The 16,323-nt window shown below is 37.8% G+C and overlaps 1 protein-coding gene across 1 annotated transcript in view; it reads left to right on the forward strand.

Moving 5' to 3' along the window:
* Positions 1 to 16,323, forward strand: part of LOC109098494 (fibroblast growth factor receptor 3-like) — a 42,415-nt gene that overhangs the window by 5,101 nt on the left and 20,991 nt on the right. Inside the window, 4 exon segments of the mRNA XM_042768721.1 lie at positions 1,001 to 1,195; positions 10,276 to 10,542; positions 13,147 to 13,200; positions 15,910 to 16,079. Of these exon segments, the coding sequence (XP_042624655.1) occupies positions 1,051 to 1,195; positions 10,276 to 10,542; positions 13,147 to 13,200; positions 15,910 to 16,079 (636 nt within the window). The 5' untranslated portion in view covers positions 1,001 to 1,050.

Raw genomic sequence — 16,323 nt, forward strand, 5'->3', positions numbered from 1 at the left:
ACAGTGCACGCTTCTGTTCTGCCGGCCAGAGAAAGCACTGAGTTACTCAACACACCAGCCCCGCTTTTCTCTTTCTCTCTCTTCAGTATGTGCTGACCAAGAATTGAGCGTCTGCTCGTCAAGGGAAAGAAAAACAGCGCCACACTAGCCTCAGGAGAGTGTGTGTGTCTGTTCGAGAAGAATGCCACCTTTAAAGTTAACGCAAACATTTTGTGTGTCTAAACCAGGGCTGTTCTGAAATAACAGGAGTTCAAGTTTAAAGCAACACAGAGTCCTCTCAAATTCTCAGCGTCTTTGAGCAAAAACCTCTCAGTGGGGAATCAAACCGTACAGCCTACAGTATATATATATGTGTGTGTGTGTGTGTGTGTGTGTGTGTGTGTGTGTGTGTGTGTGTGTGTGTATTTAAAGCTCTTTACATTCTTTTTATTTAAACTAATGTTAACTCTTTCTATTGTGGCTAACGCACACACACTACACACACACACACACATGGCAAGACGCACACACACACACACACACAAGTCACAGAGTGTGAGGGGAGCATATGTTTTCTTTAGAGAGATAAGTGTGTTTGTGTTAGCTTAGTGAAAGACGTGTTTCAGAGTAGACCGACCAGAGAGAAGAAGAAAAAAAGGGAGAATAAGACGGCAAAAGAGAATTTACAACAAATCCCAGTCTCGTCTAAACTAGCGCGGGACATATAATATGAAGTCACTCCATTTCATTTGCTCGTGGCAGTTGTGTCTGGTCGTCGCACTTTAGTTTTCAATTTACAATATATGCATAGAGACTGCTGCAGATATTTGCACATCAGCACAGCATTTCAATAGAGTGTTTTGAAAAATTTGTCCCATGTCAAAATAACAAACCAAAAGACCTAAGTTTTATTGAATAACTGTGAGCATTTTTACTTTTTATGCTGTTATATGAAGTGTTTGTTCTGTGTTCCTTCTCTATTAGACCTCTTATGACTGTTGAATATGTTTCTGTGTTTCAGTGTCTGTGTGTGGCAGCGGTACATTGACAGCATGTGTGGAACGGTGGAGGATGTTTGAATCTAGTCTCCGTGGTGAGGACACTCGTCCCCACGTCGCTCGGCCCGGGATGGTCCCGCTCTGTCTCCTTCTGTACCTCGCGGCTCTCATCTTCCCTCCTGTGTACAGTGCCCACCTGCTGTCCCCAGAGCCCACAGGTCAGACATTACACCTCACCTTCTCTGTCTCACGCTCATGAAGACCTGGAAATATCAGGGAGTTTTTGCAATGCGTTTTTCACACCTGGAAAAGTCATAGAAACTTTGAATATATATTTTGTGTATAAACCATTTAAAGGTTTGGGGTAAGCATAGGTGCGGGAAGTGGGGGTGCTGAGGGTGCTGCAGCACCCCCCTGTTTCTGTGGGCAACTTTTTAACTGTTGGAAAAAATATATATATATATTTTTCTCCCTTTTCAAATTTCAAATCACATCAGAAAAGCAATTATTTTTAATAAAAATTAAGGAAATAATCAAAAAGTATCAGGTAGGATTAGGATAGGTCTAGGGCTTTTGTCCCAATTAGGTGGCATCCATTTAATAATTTGAATTAAATCAATATATTTATTTGAAATAAATCAATAAGTTATTATTGCATACTGTTTTATAATGTATTACAGTGCTGAGGTGCAGATAATTGCTATTATTTGCAATACATAATTAGCAGAATATCCTGCTATTTTAACATAGTATAAATAGAGCTATTAGAAATAGATTAGCTGCCCCCCCCCCCCCCCCCCGAGTACAGCACCACGATTTTTTTTATCTCGGGAGAAAATCGCTTGATTACAGCTCTATTTTTTATTTGTTATTCCGAATTGTGCCAAATTTGATCCCACTGTAGATATACCAAGATCAGTTTATGAACATTTTGTTCTAATAAACAGATTCTGTTCACTGAAACTGTCAAATTCACACATTGGTCTCAAACAATAAAGTTATTTGAAATTATTGGAAATGTCATTTCTATAGGGAATATATAGGGTAATATAAATTTTTGCAGTTATGATTTGCTCCGAAATATTTAGTTGCCTATATTTACAGTAGGTCTTGTATACTGGTCACAGTGATGTTTAATTTGTAAATTAATCAGTCAGTTCTCTTAAATCAGTCAAACTCTGTGCACACACTAAGTGCTTCATTTTAATTCATCTGAATCTTTGCACCTCCTGTTTGTTTAATCTGTAAACCCTCATCAAATACTTAAAGTTCTAAATTGATTTGGGCTCCACTAACCTCTATGATGCACACCTTTTCTCAATGCAAGCACTTCTCAAATGTATTTTTTGGACACTTTCAAAAAACAGAGGAATGTGTGTTGCTATTTATCACATGCTGAAAATGAATAGGTTGTCAGTGATTCTGTGTTTTTAAGGAGCTTGAGTTACAGCCTCTTCAATTGGGCAGTGTGTAACGGGCTGAGTTTGTACAGTGGCATAAAGTGGGTATTGTTGAACACTTGTGTAGTTGATATTATGTAAACACACTTTGTCCTTGCCATTGATTTATTATCCTGCAGTTGACGGATGAGGCCCTGCAGAGCGGATTACATGCCAGCTAAGCATGTGTGTGTGTGTGTGTGGACTGAAAAATAGCTTATCACTCCAGGCAGATAGGTGTCTGAATTTTCTGCATATGTGGGCAGGTATGAGAGCCCACGGTGTTGATCATTATCAGTTGTTTGTTAAAGACAGGTTTCTTGGATGAGTTCACCTGAGTCTCTGTTGTGTTTGGATTCTAGATGGCTCTACTAAACTTGTTATAGTCACTTAGAAAATACAAATGAGCTTGATGCTTTCTTGGCCCATTTCTCCGCTCTGTGAGTGTGTGTTGGGAGAGATCATCTGATTGCTGGTGGATCTGATTTCTCATACTGATAGCAGGTAAATATTAGGAGACGGCGAGAGAATTACAGTTAATGTTCACACATGGTCCACTGGAGAGAATGCAGAAAGTCTTCAGCAAAACCACAGCATAAACAAAGAGCGATTGTTATGAGACAAGAACCTGCAAACACTTCACCACCCAGCTACTTTTCACTTCTAATCCTAACCACCAAATCCCCTGTTTTTCTCTCTCTTCTTTTCTATTCATCTATTCATCTTTTTAGGACCGTGTATCCAGTGACAGTAAGTTTAATTTGATCTTTTCAGACAGACAGATAAAAGCAATAAGCCACAAGAGGCTGCACATTACAGTGAAGTTAATGCAAGTAAAATGTGTTCTTAGGCACAGCATGAAGCTGAATATAAAGTGGCTGTTATGATATATGTGTGTATATACATACATATATGTACTGTATGTATAATGACAATATGAGGCATAACATGGCTCATCCAATTAAAAATTTGATAATCAAAAGTTTAACTTTTTTAGACCCTTTGCACTATGAGTGTTTTTCCTTTGTTCTGATGTTATTAGTTGGGGTTCGTTCACCTCATTAATGCTCTTTGAAACTCACTGCAGGACAGCAGATGAGTTATTAATGAGAAAAGAAACACATTCTCCGAATGGTGTCTACAACCACCTGTTCACACACAGAGAGACTTCCTTATACCAGATACCTGCGTGGTATTGCACACACCTGTACATACATACAGAGGCAGAGGTGTGTGAAGCATGTACACACTTGCTGGTCTGTCAACCTGTAGGATGGGTGTCTTCAATGTAATTATCAGTTCCCCTGAAGGACATTACTTAGATACTTACATAAAGTAATAAGTGGTAAAACAATTGGCTTGGTGTGTGTGTGCATCAGAGTGTAGCAGGACTTGCTTCATTTCTGACAGACATATATATATATATATATATATATATATATATATATATATATATATATATATATGTCTAATATACAGAGCATATACAGTATGTTAACTATACAGATAATAGTTAGCATAGAAGAGTTTTTTTTTTCCAAAAACATAAAAAAAAAAAAAACATACAGACTCCAAACTTTGGGATGTTCTAAAAGGTTTTCTTTAAGGGTTAGAGTTAGTTTCTAGTAATTATAATTAGCTTTATATAAAAACAATAGAAGTCTATGCTAAGTCCTCACTTAGTCAAGTCAACGTGTGTTTGAGTGTATGTGTTGCTGATTTCCCTCAGCTCCCCTATACCACTTCTGGCAGTCATGAACAGATGGCAAAAGTTATGTGCTGTAAGAAGTCCAACAAACACACACACAGAGACATGTACACTTCTCCTTTACCACCCATGGAATGAACCTCTGCCTTGGCAATATTCCTGGTCCAACACATAGCATCACACACACACATCCACAACAAACCAGTACTTGATGTGTCGCACAAACAGCAGTCCGTCCATCAATCTCCTCTGGATTTTGGTTAGATTAAGCTTTGGCTTAGTATTTTATATATTAGGCTTCTCAGGAACACAGAGTCCTCTATGATGGCTGCTTTCTCTCCTGGGATGCTTATAAATAGTTTATAAAGCATTAATAATGCATTAATGACAGTGTAACAAAGCTTTATACCACACACAGATCAGGTTGTAACTGAAAGTGATAAAGTGCTGGCTTCGTTAACAGTGCGCAATCATTATAAACTGTTATAATGTTACACAAGGACAGCAGGCCATAAGAAATTTTTGTTTTCAGTTATTAGCCCTTTATACTGTGTGATAGACTAAACAGTGTGTCACATGTTTAGGAGAATCTGTTTTTGTTTTAAAAAATTTGAGTTATAAATGGGTTTGCATATTCATGTTAATACACTCAGACTGTGTATGTGATTTGGGATCTTTCTAAACAGCTGTTGCCAGTTGCTTCTGGGTATCATTGGCTGGAAGGAAGCAAGGCAGAGGATTAGTACTTTTCCTGCCCAGTAATACGGGGACGACGGCCGCGAGCTCGACCAGTTCATGGTGAGCACATCACAAACCTACCCTACCTCTCTCTCTCTCTCTCTCTCTCTCTCTCTCTCTCTCTCTCTCTCTCTCTCTCTCTCTCCTCTGCAAATCTCTCACTCTCTCTCTCTCTCTCTGTTCTCTCTGAAAATGCTATGTTTCTATTCAGGCTAGAAGATGGATTGAGTAAAGGGGGCAGGGCACGGGCCAAAGAGAGGTGACGTGTTTGTGTGTGTATTTGCTTGATCGCTTGTGTTTCTTTGAGGGCAATTTGAGGTCACAGAGTTAAAAGAGTAACATCTCACTCAGCTCATTTCTTATTCTGTCACCATCACAATGATGTTATTTCCCTTTGTTCAGACAGTTAAGACAACTCATTTGGCTTTACAGCACATATTTAACAATACAGCAAATTTAGTATAGTGATAGACCCATTTATGTTGGCCAAAACAAAGAATCAGACAATGTTTGGCTATTTTGAGATATAAAATTTTTAGTTAAGCTTTATTTAAGGTGTCCTTGCTACAGTGTAATTATACAACTGAGTACTGAGTAATATTAATAACATGTACTAACTTTAGGGTTAGGGTTAGGATTAGGGTTTGGTTTGGGTTAGTTGCTTGTAGTTGTGCATAATTTAAAGAGCATACTATGAATTTGTATGTGCTATCAAATATTAAATTCAAATGATGTCACTGAATATTCAAAATTAGGGTGGCACCACATGCAAAAGTATGACTAATGTGAATATTGGTGTCTGTCCTAATGAATTAAACATTTAATCAAGAACAAGCCTAAATGTCCACTCAAATTAAACACTTTTTTATTTCCAAAATAAGATTTTGTAAATTTCTGAGAAAATTACTTCAGAGACGAAACTGGATCTGGATAAAGACATTTGTGAAATATCAAAAGATATACTGACGTTACTTTAGATTAAGAGCATGTGTTTGTTCATTTTACAAGCTGCTGCAGTGTGTTTTGAGTGTGTGTTCTGTACAGTGTGTAGGGTTTGAAACTAGGCCAGTTCGTCTATGGAATGACAATTAAGATGGTCCGGTCCCTGATTGCAACCTGTGTGTTTGTTTCAGTGTGTGTGTGTGTTTGTTTGTGTGTGCGTGTGTGTGTGTGTGGCTCTTTGAGTGTGTAGACATGTGAATGTGTTTGAAAACCTTTGAAAGAATGTTTTAGGACAAAGATTAAAAACAACGACACATACAGTATACTGTAAATATATATATATATATATATACACACACATATGTATGTATGGTTGTGTGTGTGCTAGAGAGTTTGGCTCAGACTCTGGATGGGCTCTGGATGTTCAGAACACCCAGTTTCCGTTACTAATTAGCGCACTGATGCGGGAGGGTTTGTGTGTGTGTGTGTATGTGTAGACAAGGCTTTCTGGATGCAGCAGTTTTCTTAAACTTTCCTCAGGGACACACCGTCATACACACACACACACACACACACACGTCTCAACAGGACAGAATAAAAGAGGTAACAAGCTGCAAACTCTCCTCTGCCCAACTCTCTTTCTCTCGTAATCCTAATCGCCGATCGTGTCTTTCTCTCTTTCTCTCTTGCCAGTCTCATTCAGAGGAGGATCTGGCTCAGAAATGTGACGTTTTTACATCCGGCATCTGCAGTTCACACATACAGTGGATGCAGACTTCAACTTTAGAAAGATACTTCTTTAATGCAACAAGATTGGATAATGTTGAGATGGAGGGAGCGGAAAGGAGATTGTATGTGAGAAGTGTGCATGAGACTGTGTGCATGAATGTGTGTTGTTCAGTCTGAAGGTCAGACGACAGTAGGGGATGTTGACTGAGTGTATCACGCCAAACGGCTGAAAGCAGCGGGAAACGACAAAAGAGCAGACTGGCACAGCTCAAGCTGGTGAGTGTGTGTGTGTGTGTAGATAAAGGTGCAGACTAATTACCTGCTATAAATCAGCTACATATAATGATTACACTGTGTCATAATAGATCATGTACCTGTGCTTTCAGCCATGACTCATAAAAAAAACATACTAAATTGTGTGTTTTTTTTGTTTTTTTTTTGAAAATCTAAAAATGCTGAAAGTTTTCTGTAAGGGATAGGTTTAGGTGTGGGGTTGGTGTAGGGTGATAGAAAAGACAGTTTAGTATAAAAACAATTACACCTATGGAGAGTCCCTGTAAACCACACATACCAACGTGTGTGTTTGTGTGTGTGTGCAGACTCTCTATCCTCCCCCCTCATTCTCTTGTTTTAACCTGTCGTTTTGTTGCAACACCCAAAACAAGTAAAACCAGAGACTGTTAGTCATACACACATTTATCACATGCTGTCAGCTGTATGTGTGTGTGTGTGAGTGAATGTTGGAACAAACAACATAACGACTCAATATACATCCCTAAAAACAAGCAAATAAATCAAGAGGCCACATTAACCCCCATCCAACACACACGTGTTTGTGTGTGTGTGTGTGTGTGTGTGTGTGTGTGTGTGTGTGTGTGTGTGTGTATGAGAGAATCGTTTTTTATTCTAAAAATGCAAAACGCTTACATATACACTACTGTTCAAAAGTTTGTGAGTTTGAAAGAAATTAATACCTTTATTTAGCAAGGACACATTAAACTGATGAAATGAAATGCATACTGTTACAAAATATGTCTGTTTCAAATAAATACTGTTCTTTTGAACTTACTGTTCATCAAAGAATCCTGAAAAAAATGTATAATGGTTTCCACAAAAATATTAAGCAATACAACTGTTTTCAACTCTACTAATAATAAGAAATGTTTCTTAAGCAGCCAATCGGTATATTAGAATGGTTTCTGAAGGATCATGTGACACTGAAACCTGGAGTAATGATGCTGAATATTCAGCTTTGCATCACAGAAATAAATTACATTTTAAAAATGTATTAAAATAGAAAAAAATTTTTATTGTAATAATATTTCACAATATTACTGTTTTTACTATTTCGATTAAATAAATGCAGCCTTAGTGAGTGTAAGGAGACGTCGAAAAAAATGAAAAATCATACCGACCCCAAACATTTGAACAGAAGTGTGTAAATCATTTTATTTTTTTTCTTATATAAAAAAGATTATATTGAAAGCTAACAGACATCTAATATGTGTTTGCATTTAGTCAACTAAATTCACACACTTTATTTAAAACACACACACCATTAAATGTAAAAACTGCTGTTTTCTGATTACTGCTAAAAATGCCCTTCTCACACAAACACACACAGAGTGTTGACCTGTTAGTTTCAATCAAATATATTCCAGCAACTGCTGTGTTGCCCATGACAGCAGGTTTTAAATCACATCTCACATATTACCCTGCACAACTCTAGCAAAACACAAAAAAAACCTTTCATCTTTTCTGCATGATCAAAGGAAAACTATCCTGAATGCATGCAAGTGTGTGTGTGTGTGTGTGTGTGTGTGTGTGTGTGTGTGTGTGCTGAATATAAAACAGTGCTTGAATATACAGTGATTATGAAAATACATGAAGCTGATTATAGAGTGAATGTATGATTACAGGCTTTGGAGGACGGTAGTGTTGTGGTCACGAAGGTCAGGACATTGGTTCACATCCGGGATGGTTGACCACTGCTGAAATCTAGTAATCTAGTTTTGCCTTTTGCTTTTGGCTAATCAGTGTTGTCATGATGTCATATCCCGTGGCTCCAGAGTGATGTCACATGATATTTACAGCTCAAAAGCAGATATCCAGTCACATACTTAAGCCAAGCAACTACCATTGAAATGAATGGAAATACATAGCAGACAGCAGATACTTACTCTGCATTATGAATTTCAGAGCACGGTGGCACATGAAATGGGGCTTGCGTAGCCTAACAGTGTCAACGGGGTTTGTGAGTCTACATAAAAGTCTCACCTGATCTTTGGTCCTCAAGAGGCTTCTATATCAGCCTTATAAAACCTCAGCGCTCACACTGGCTCTATTCTCCACACACCTCCTGGGAAATATGGGAACACACAGTAGCCATTTATGATATTTATTTATAACCCCTTCCCCCACGCACATTAGTGTCTTTTACAGGGCCCGGCATATGTTACACAAACACACATACACATCTCATACACTCCCTCTCTTTCACAGGATATAGAATAGACACGCGCACACACAGCGGCATTTATTCACTGAAGGAGCCGCTGTCTGATGTCAGCACTGTGGTGCCTCTGGATTTGAGGGGTATAGAGGGGGGAAGGTATAGAGGTACAGAAATGAGTGAAAGACAAGATGAAATGTAGAGAAATGGGAAAGAGAGGCAGATGTGACAGCATCAAGAGTGAAACACACACAAACTGATATGAGAAGTGATCAAAGAGATATTAACACTTCACGTGGCCTTCAGACTTGTGTTGAGTTGTGTTTTTGGACTTTGCACTTAACAGCGTGTGTGTATGCGTTCACATGTAGCGGGCGATCTATAATTCATACACCTCGATTCTGTATTCCACTTGAGCTTAGTCTTGTCTGCAAGTCGTCTGCCAGCACACTCCTGACCTCACACACACACACACACACACACACACACACACACACACACACACACACACACACACACACACAAGCACAAGCACAACATCTATTGAATATATCAATCCTTATGTCTGTCACCACTCAATCCGGAGATGAATCTCACTTTGAAAAGAGAGACTGAAAGAGTAATAGAGATACTACAGAAAGACAACCAGGTTTTATGTCGAAATATTTATTCCAGAATGTTGCATTTCTGTATCTCAGTGGGGTCTCCATGCCGCTCTCCGGAGTGGTTAATAAACATATTTGTTTATTTTTTCCTGGTGTGCGTTTCTATGATTTTTAGATCCTGCTCTAAGTAAGAATGTAAGTGATTTAATATTATTATTATTTATTCTGTAGATCTGTCTGTCAGACTCTACTAGATGTAAATGACAATAGTAACTTGTTAATTAAGGGTTCCATTGTCGTACTGGTAGATTATGGCACCAGCAACGCTGAGGTCATGGGTTTGACTCCCAGGGAATTTACAGAAACATACTTCGTGCATTTACCCAAATACAGATGCAAATGCTTGACCAATACAGTAAAACACATAATCACTATTAACTTTAGCTTGCTATAAACATGTCAACTTGCTAAAATTGCCTTCAAAATGTTGCTATGCCCTGACAATAATAAAATCGACAAACAAAACGGACAAATTTTGGAATGTAGTAACACGGCACATTTAACATAGCCTTACTATACAGCTCAATAAGTACCTTCAAGTCACTTTGGATGAAATATCTGCATAAATTTCATTATCAATACTTTCATTCACTGCAGGCTGAATTTATTCCATTCTTTCTGTTAGATTGGGTGTCGAGTGAGGTTGAAGTGTTTCTGGAGGACTACGTGGCAGGAGTCGGGGACACCGTGGATCTGCCCTGCACACCGCGCGACTTCCTGGTCCCCATCGTGTGGCAGAAAGATGGCGACGCCGTGTCTCCTAGCAACCGTACGCGGGTGGGGCAAAAAGTGCTCCATATCATCAACGTCTCCTATGAAGACTCGGGGGTGTATTCCTGTAGACACGCCCACAGCAGCACGCTGCTAAACAACTACACTGTCAGAGTCACTGGTCAGTCTCTCCGAATAATATTTAAGTAGTGTTGTCATTTTTTTAGTACAGCAGACTGGGGTGCACAAGCTCAGTCATGCACAGCATTAATTGGAAACTCGCCAGTCAGACTCATTCCCTACAGGCAAACGGGTCTTGAGACATACTCCCAGCACACACCTACAGGCTTACTTGACGTTTATCATACAAGCATAATAACACACTCGAAGGCAGAATGTTAAATAGTCTATGTTGTTTAATATTCCACATGGACTGAACAGGATTGTTGTAGACTGTGACAAGGGCTTTACCGGAATAAAAATTAGGGAAATTCATAAGGCCTCCTTGGGAAGGTACAGTGGAAAATTACATTTTTAGGTCCCTACAGATTAAAATCAGTGTGAAATATTCTTAAATATTATTTTAAATTTTAAACAACTAGAGTTGTTTTTTGTCTGTGCGTCACATGTGACCCACTGAGCCGGCCTGTCAGGTATTGTTATCTTTTACTATGCAAACAAGTGTCACTGACTATGTTTAGAATGGAATCTGGATACTGCTTACTATGTAGTATACACTATAATGTCTATTTTATTATCATTTAAAAAAAGTGATACAGTATGCATTATACAATGCTACACATTTCAGATGGTAGCATGCTACATTACTGACACGATCTGAATTCAGCGAGTGCTGTTTACTTATAGCCCTAATGATTGAACTAAAAAAAAAAAAAAAAAAAAAAAAATTATTAACATTTTATAATAGGAACATTTCTTTATTAAAATTAAATTATTGATTTAAAAAATAAAATGTTAATATTTTTAATAATGTACAAATATTTTAACATTTGTTAAAATAAATCAAAAATGAGTCAAGAAAAACTAATTTAAAACTGCCTTTGATATTACATTCAGTTCAGTTTGGCTAATGTAATGTCGATGCATACTGAAAATCTTCCTGATTTGCACAGTATACATATTAAATACTAGTAGGAGAAGTATGGTAATATGCTATTCTGAACATGTTCATACTGTAAAAAAAAAAAAAATCATTAAACTCTTAAGACAAGCAGACATTACATGATAGAATGATTGTTTTTGTGTGACGTGTGTGTGTGTGTGTGTGTGTGTGTGTGTGTGTGTGTGTGTGTGTGTGTGTGTGTGTGTGTGTGTGTGTGTGTTTAAACAGTAGTGTGGAATGATATTTGGTTCTGTAAACTCATGGACACAAGATGATCTGTTCATTGACAACTAATTAGAATGCAATTATGTGGAATCACCTCATCATTTAAAGCAGATGTAAAAAGTAAGTGAGTGGGGAGAGAGTTTTTTACCGACATGTGTTTGGCGTTAGGCCAGGGCAGTTTGGCTCTCCTTCTCGCCAGCATCTGGAGAAAGACAGAAGAAAAAAGTGAAACGGGCACAGAACCTGCACCAATTATCGCATGCCGATAAAGAGTCCACAAGACAGCAATATCCTGTTCTGCTCACTTTAACACAAGACATAGCTACCAGACACATTGACAGACAGTTCATACAAAAAAAAAAAAAAAAAAAAAAAACCATCATTAATCACCCATATTTCATTCCAAACCTGTTTGAGTGTCTTTTGTCTGTGGAACATAAAAGAAGATGTTTTACAGAATGTTCAGGCTGCTGTTTTCCAAATAATGAAAGTGAATAGGGACTAGCTTGTGTGCTATATTCCAAGTCTTCTAAAGCTTTGTGCAAGGAACATACAGAAAATAAAAAAGTTCTTTGCTTTTCATGGTCTTGCGTATATTCTGTTAATGTACCGCTTAATGCTCCACACCAGGTTTGACATCAATGACATCATTTGTTTGCATGGGTTTTGTCATTGACGTCTTTACAATGTTTAACTTTTGGGTGTATTAATCCTTTAAAAACATGTAACACCACAGAACAACAAAAAACCATTAGAACGTAAAACATTTTAAAAGACAAACCTTCAGTAGCCGCTGAAGATGGTTAAGCCACAAAACATGAAAATATAGCATAAATCTGATGGTTTGGTGCAACTAACACTGTGAAAGCCACACACAGAAAGGTTCAGTGTCCCAGTAACAGCATATCTTTAGTACTAAATAGGCCTAGTGTTGGATTTTAGGTTAGGGTATTTTAGGAGTGTGTGCTGTACAGTTTTACCTGTGTAAATGTTCACAGAGGAGGAGCTAAAGACAGAATAATCTCTTTTTTAGGGTCATAGCGTTTTTTTTTCTCCCTTTGAATGAGTTCATTTAGAAGCAGGATACAAGAGTGTGTGTTTGTGCATGTGTATTTTAGGACGTGTGTAAAAATACAGCTGTTATCAGAAATCTCTGAGACGTTTTACTCACTGAATCTCTGCTAACATCTGCCATCCATTAACTGCTGTGTATGTGAGTGTTTGAGGGTGTGTGTGTGTGTGTGTGTGTGTGTGTGTGTGTGTGTGTGTGTGTGTGTGTGTGTGTGTGTGTGTGTGCAGTAATTGTTTTTGATTTGTTATCAGTTTATTTTCCTCATTCTGCAGATTATATGAATAGGTTCATTGTTCATACAGAAAGGCCACTGTGCTTTGTAGTAATGAGTTCTTTTTCTCTCTATGTCATTCTTTCTCTCTTAGACTCGCTGTCCTCTGGTGATGATGAGGACTATGATGAAGATGAGGACGATGCAGGTAATGGAAATGGTGTGTTTCTCCCTCTTATTTCTCATTTCAATCCGCTTTTTTGATTGAGATTTCATGAGGTCTCTCTGTTGTGTAATAAATGCATGAGAATGCTGTCTTTTCTAGCTGGAATTAGGTTGCATCTCATTTCATCAGCTGCTTTTCCCCCCACTTGATACTAAAACGCAAATTCTCACAAGAAATCAAGAGAGAGGAAGGGAAAAGAAGAGAAACAGCATCAACTGAAATGTGACAAAAAATCTGAGAAAATGCCACAATATCTTTGACTGTGTATAACAATTAAAGAAAGAAACAAGAGGAAGATTTAATTTCTCAGTGTTTTAGTGTTGGTAAGTTCTCAACTCAGTGACACGATTGAGTTTTTAAAAATATATATTTTGGACACATTTTGATAAATGTCTGTGCAGGCAAATATGTGTCAGTATAGCAAGAGAATCAGAATCACTGGTTCTGTCCATATTTAAAAAAAATATTAAATAAAAATAGAGAGAAATGCATTGTTTATATAAAGTTTGTCAACAGAGTAAAAAAAAACAAAAACTATTCATATCGATATCATAGCCCAGATCTTTGAATTAGATAAGAAACGTTCAATACTGAAAAACGGAAATAATAAAATAATGAAAATCATTATTATCACTGAGAACAGCTTGAAACATTAGGATCTCTTCAGTCATGTTACTGTTAACTAAAACTAAAACTTATTGTTAAAAATTATTGTTGTTAACTGAAATCAAGCTAAAATGAAATAAAATATCAATATTAGATGAAAATCTTAAACTTGAAAACAAAAATTGGACATTTTGTTTCAAAACTAAAACGGAAATAAAATAAGAAAAATCAAATAGATTTAAAGGGGGAAAAGCTAATCAAACTAACCAAATCTTCACTAAAAATGATTTAAAAAAATCGAATTAAACATATAAATAAATACTTTTATAGTACATAAAACTAAAATAATACTGAATCTCTTTCGAAACTCTACATGAGACACATAAAAGATTATTGGACAATCTGAGATTCTGGAGACTTTTTCCATTTTATCTTTATTTAATCTCATTGTTTTGTAGGAGAAACAACTAAGATTTGAAAGAGATCGTATTTGCGATTTTTCACAAAGAAAGAAAGAGAGAGGGAAGGGAAGGGAAAGCTAATGCATCTGTCTGCTGTGATGGGATCGGGGTTGGGGGAGGGTCTCAGGGTTGAAAGGAGGGCATGAAACAAGGGATTAAGCAAAAACCCAAACCCCTTTAGAGTTTAATGATCAGTAATCCAGCTCTAATTAAGAAAGAGAGAGAGAGAGAGATCAGCACACTGGAGCTGAGAGCTGTGAGGTCTGGGCTCTCTGGAACATTTGAGAAGAGCTGAGGTCGTGTGACATCTGATGACATCATTCTGTAATATCTTAATGATGCAGTGCTGGTTACTGCTCTCAGTTTGGCTGACTGAAGCAAGCTGTGCATAATATCAGCTGTGTAGAGTTGCGCTATACTTTGATGGCTTTTTTGGCTGTAGAATAAAAGTAAATGGAAAAAAATGTTGGGTCACTGTAGATTTGCGGTTCCCACTTTAAAGCCCCGATTGTCTGTACTGAACTCTGTAAAATAGCAAACCACACAAACACACATATGGGACCAGGTCCACTGTTGGGTACAGATCCATATTGTGGTCCTGAGTGATCACTGACCATCTGAGAATGGAACTGGAAGAGTGTGTGTGTGTGTGTGTGTGTGTGTGTGTGTGTGTGTGTGTGTGTGTGTGTGTGTGTGTGTGTGTGTACAGGCTTTAGTATGTCGGTTATGCCAAAAGAAATGCCAGCCTGCCAATCACCCTTTACATTCACAATCTGATAGCATGAGCAAATAACGCAAGAGAGAATTATATTCAGTCCAGTTAATGGGTTTATTGTGTGTGTATGTGTGTGCACGCATTCACAGATGTGTGCTTGGGAGCTCGCATGTATGTCTGGAGCGAAATGTGGCGTCTGTGGGTTTAATCGCCAAGTTTGCGGGTTGATCTGATCTGGAGTTAATTGTTTGAGGAGGGATAAAAGTATGTTTACTCAGTCTCTTAAAGACACATACACACAAAGTTCAAGACTTGTCTGAAAATAAAAATAATGACTATTTTAGCTAAAGGATCTTACTGTAAGTACTTATGCTCTGATATTTGGCATTAGTTACTAGGAAGCATAAACACAGACCTGACCACTTGACAGTCAACATTATAAACTGAATTTGTGGGAAGATTAAATGAAGGAAAATTGCTCTGCTATTATAATAGGTTATTATTAGGAATCCACATTGTGTGTTCATGGCTCTGTGAAGGAGTTAACACTGGGAATCTTTCAGAGTTCTGTCTACAAGAGCATAAACGCACGTCACACTCACATAAGAGTGTATGTAAGAGTGTTTGCTTTTCCAAACAAATTTTAATTCAGTCTGGGAATTAGGCAGCCAGTCTGACGCTGCCACAGAGCGAGCAAGAAAAATCTTTCCATAAACATTCACCCACACGAAGACTCCCGGAGAGGGAACACCCGCCCCCTAAAAAATAGTGCTGGATATCAAAATACACTTATATTTGTTCCATTTACACCCATGGATTCACACCGACATATTTTTTGTAAACTTTCAAAATTTCATGTTTAGTTAATATTTTCAGCAGCATCTAATTTTATTATTATATTTCTAACAGAAGCTCCATTCTGGACCCGTCCTGACCGGATGGAGAAGAAACTATTGGCCGTTCCCGCCGCTAATACAGTGAAGTTCCGCTGTCCTGCTGGCGGCAACCCCACTCCCACCATCCACTGGCTGAAAAATGGGAAGGAATTCAAGGGAGAGCAGAGAATGGGTGGGATTAAAGTAAGACAATATAAATATCGATTAAGAACATGTGTGTGTGCATGTGTGTTTAGGATTACAGAGAATAAGAATTGGCAATTAGTAATAATTTACACAGATCTCCAACATCTGCTCCTTCAAGAACTCTCTCTCTCTCGCTCTGAATTTTATTTGCTTGTCATCTCTAGAGGATATTTCCACCTGTTGCTGCTTCTCTGAAAGAACAGAAGAACACAAAGTTCTGTGTGGTCTTGTTATTTATGTG

The sequence above is a fragment of the Cyprinus carpio genome, chromosome A13 (assembly GCF_018340385.1).
Source record: "Cyprinus carpio isolate SPL01 chromosome A13, ASM1834038v1, whole genome shotgun sequence".
In the NCBI taxonomy this organism is placed as follows: domain Eukaryota; kingdom Metazoa; phylum Chordata; class Actinopteri; order Cypriniformes; family Cyprinidae; genus Cyprinus; species Cyprinus carpio.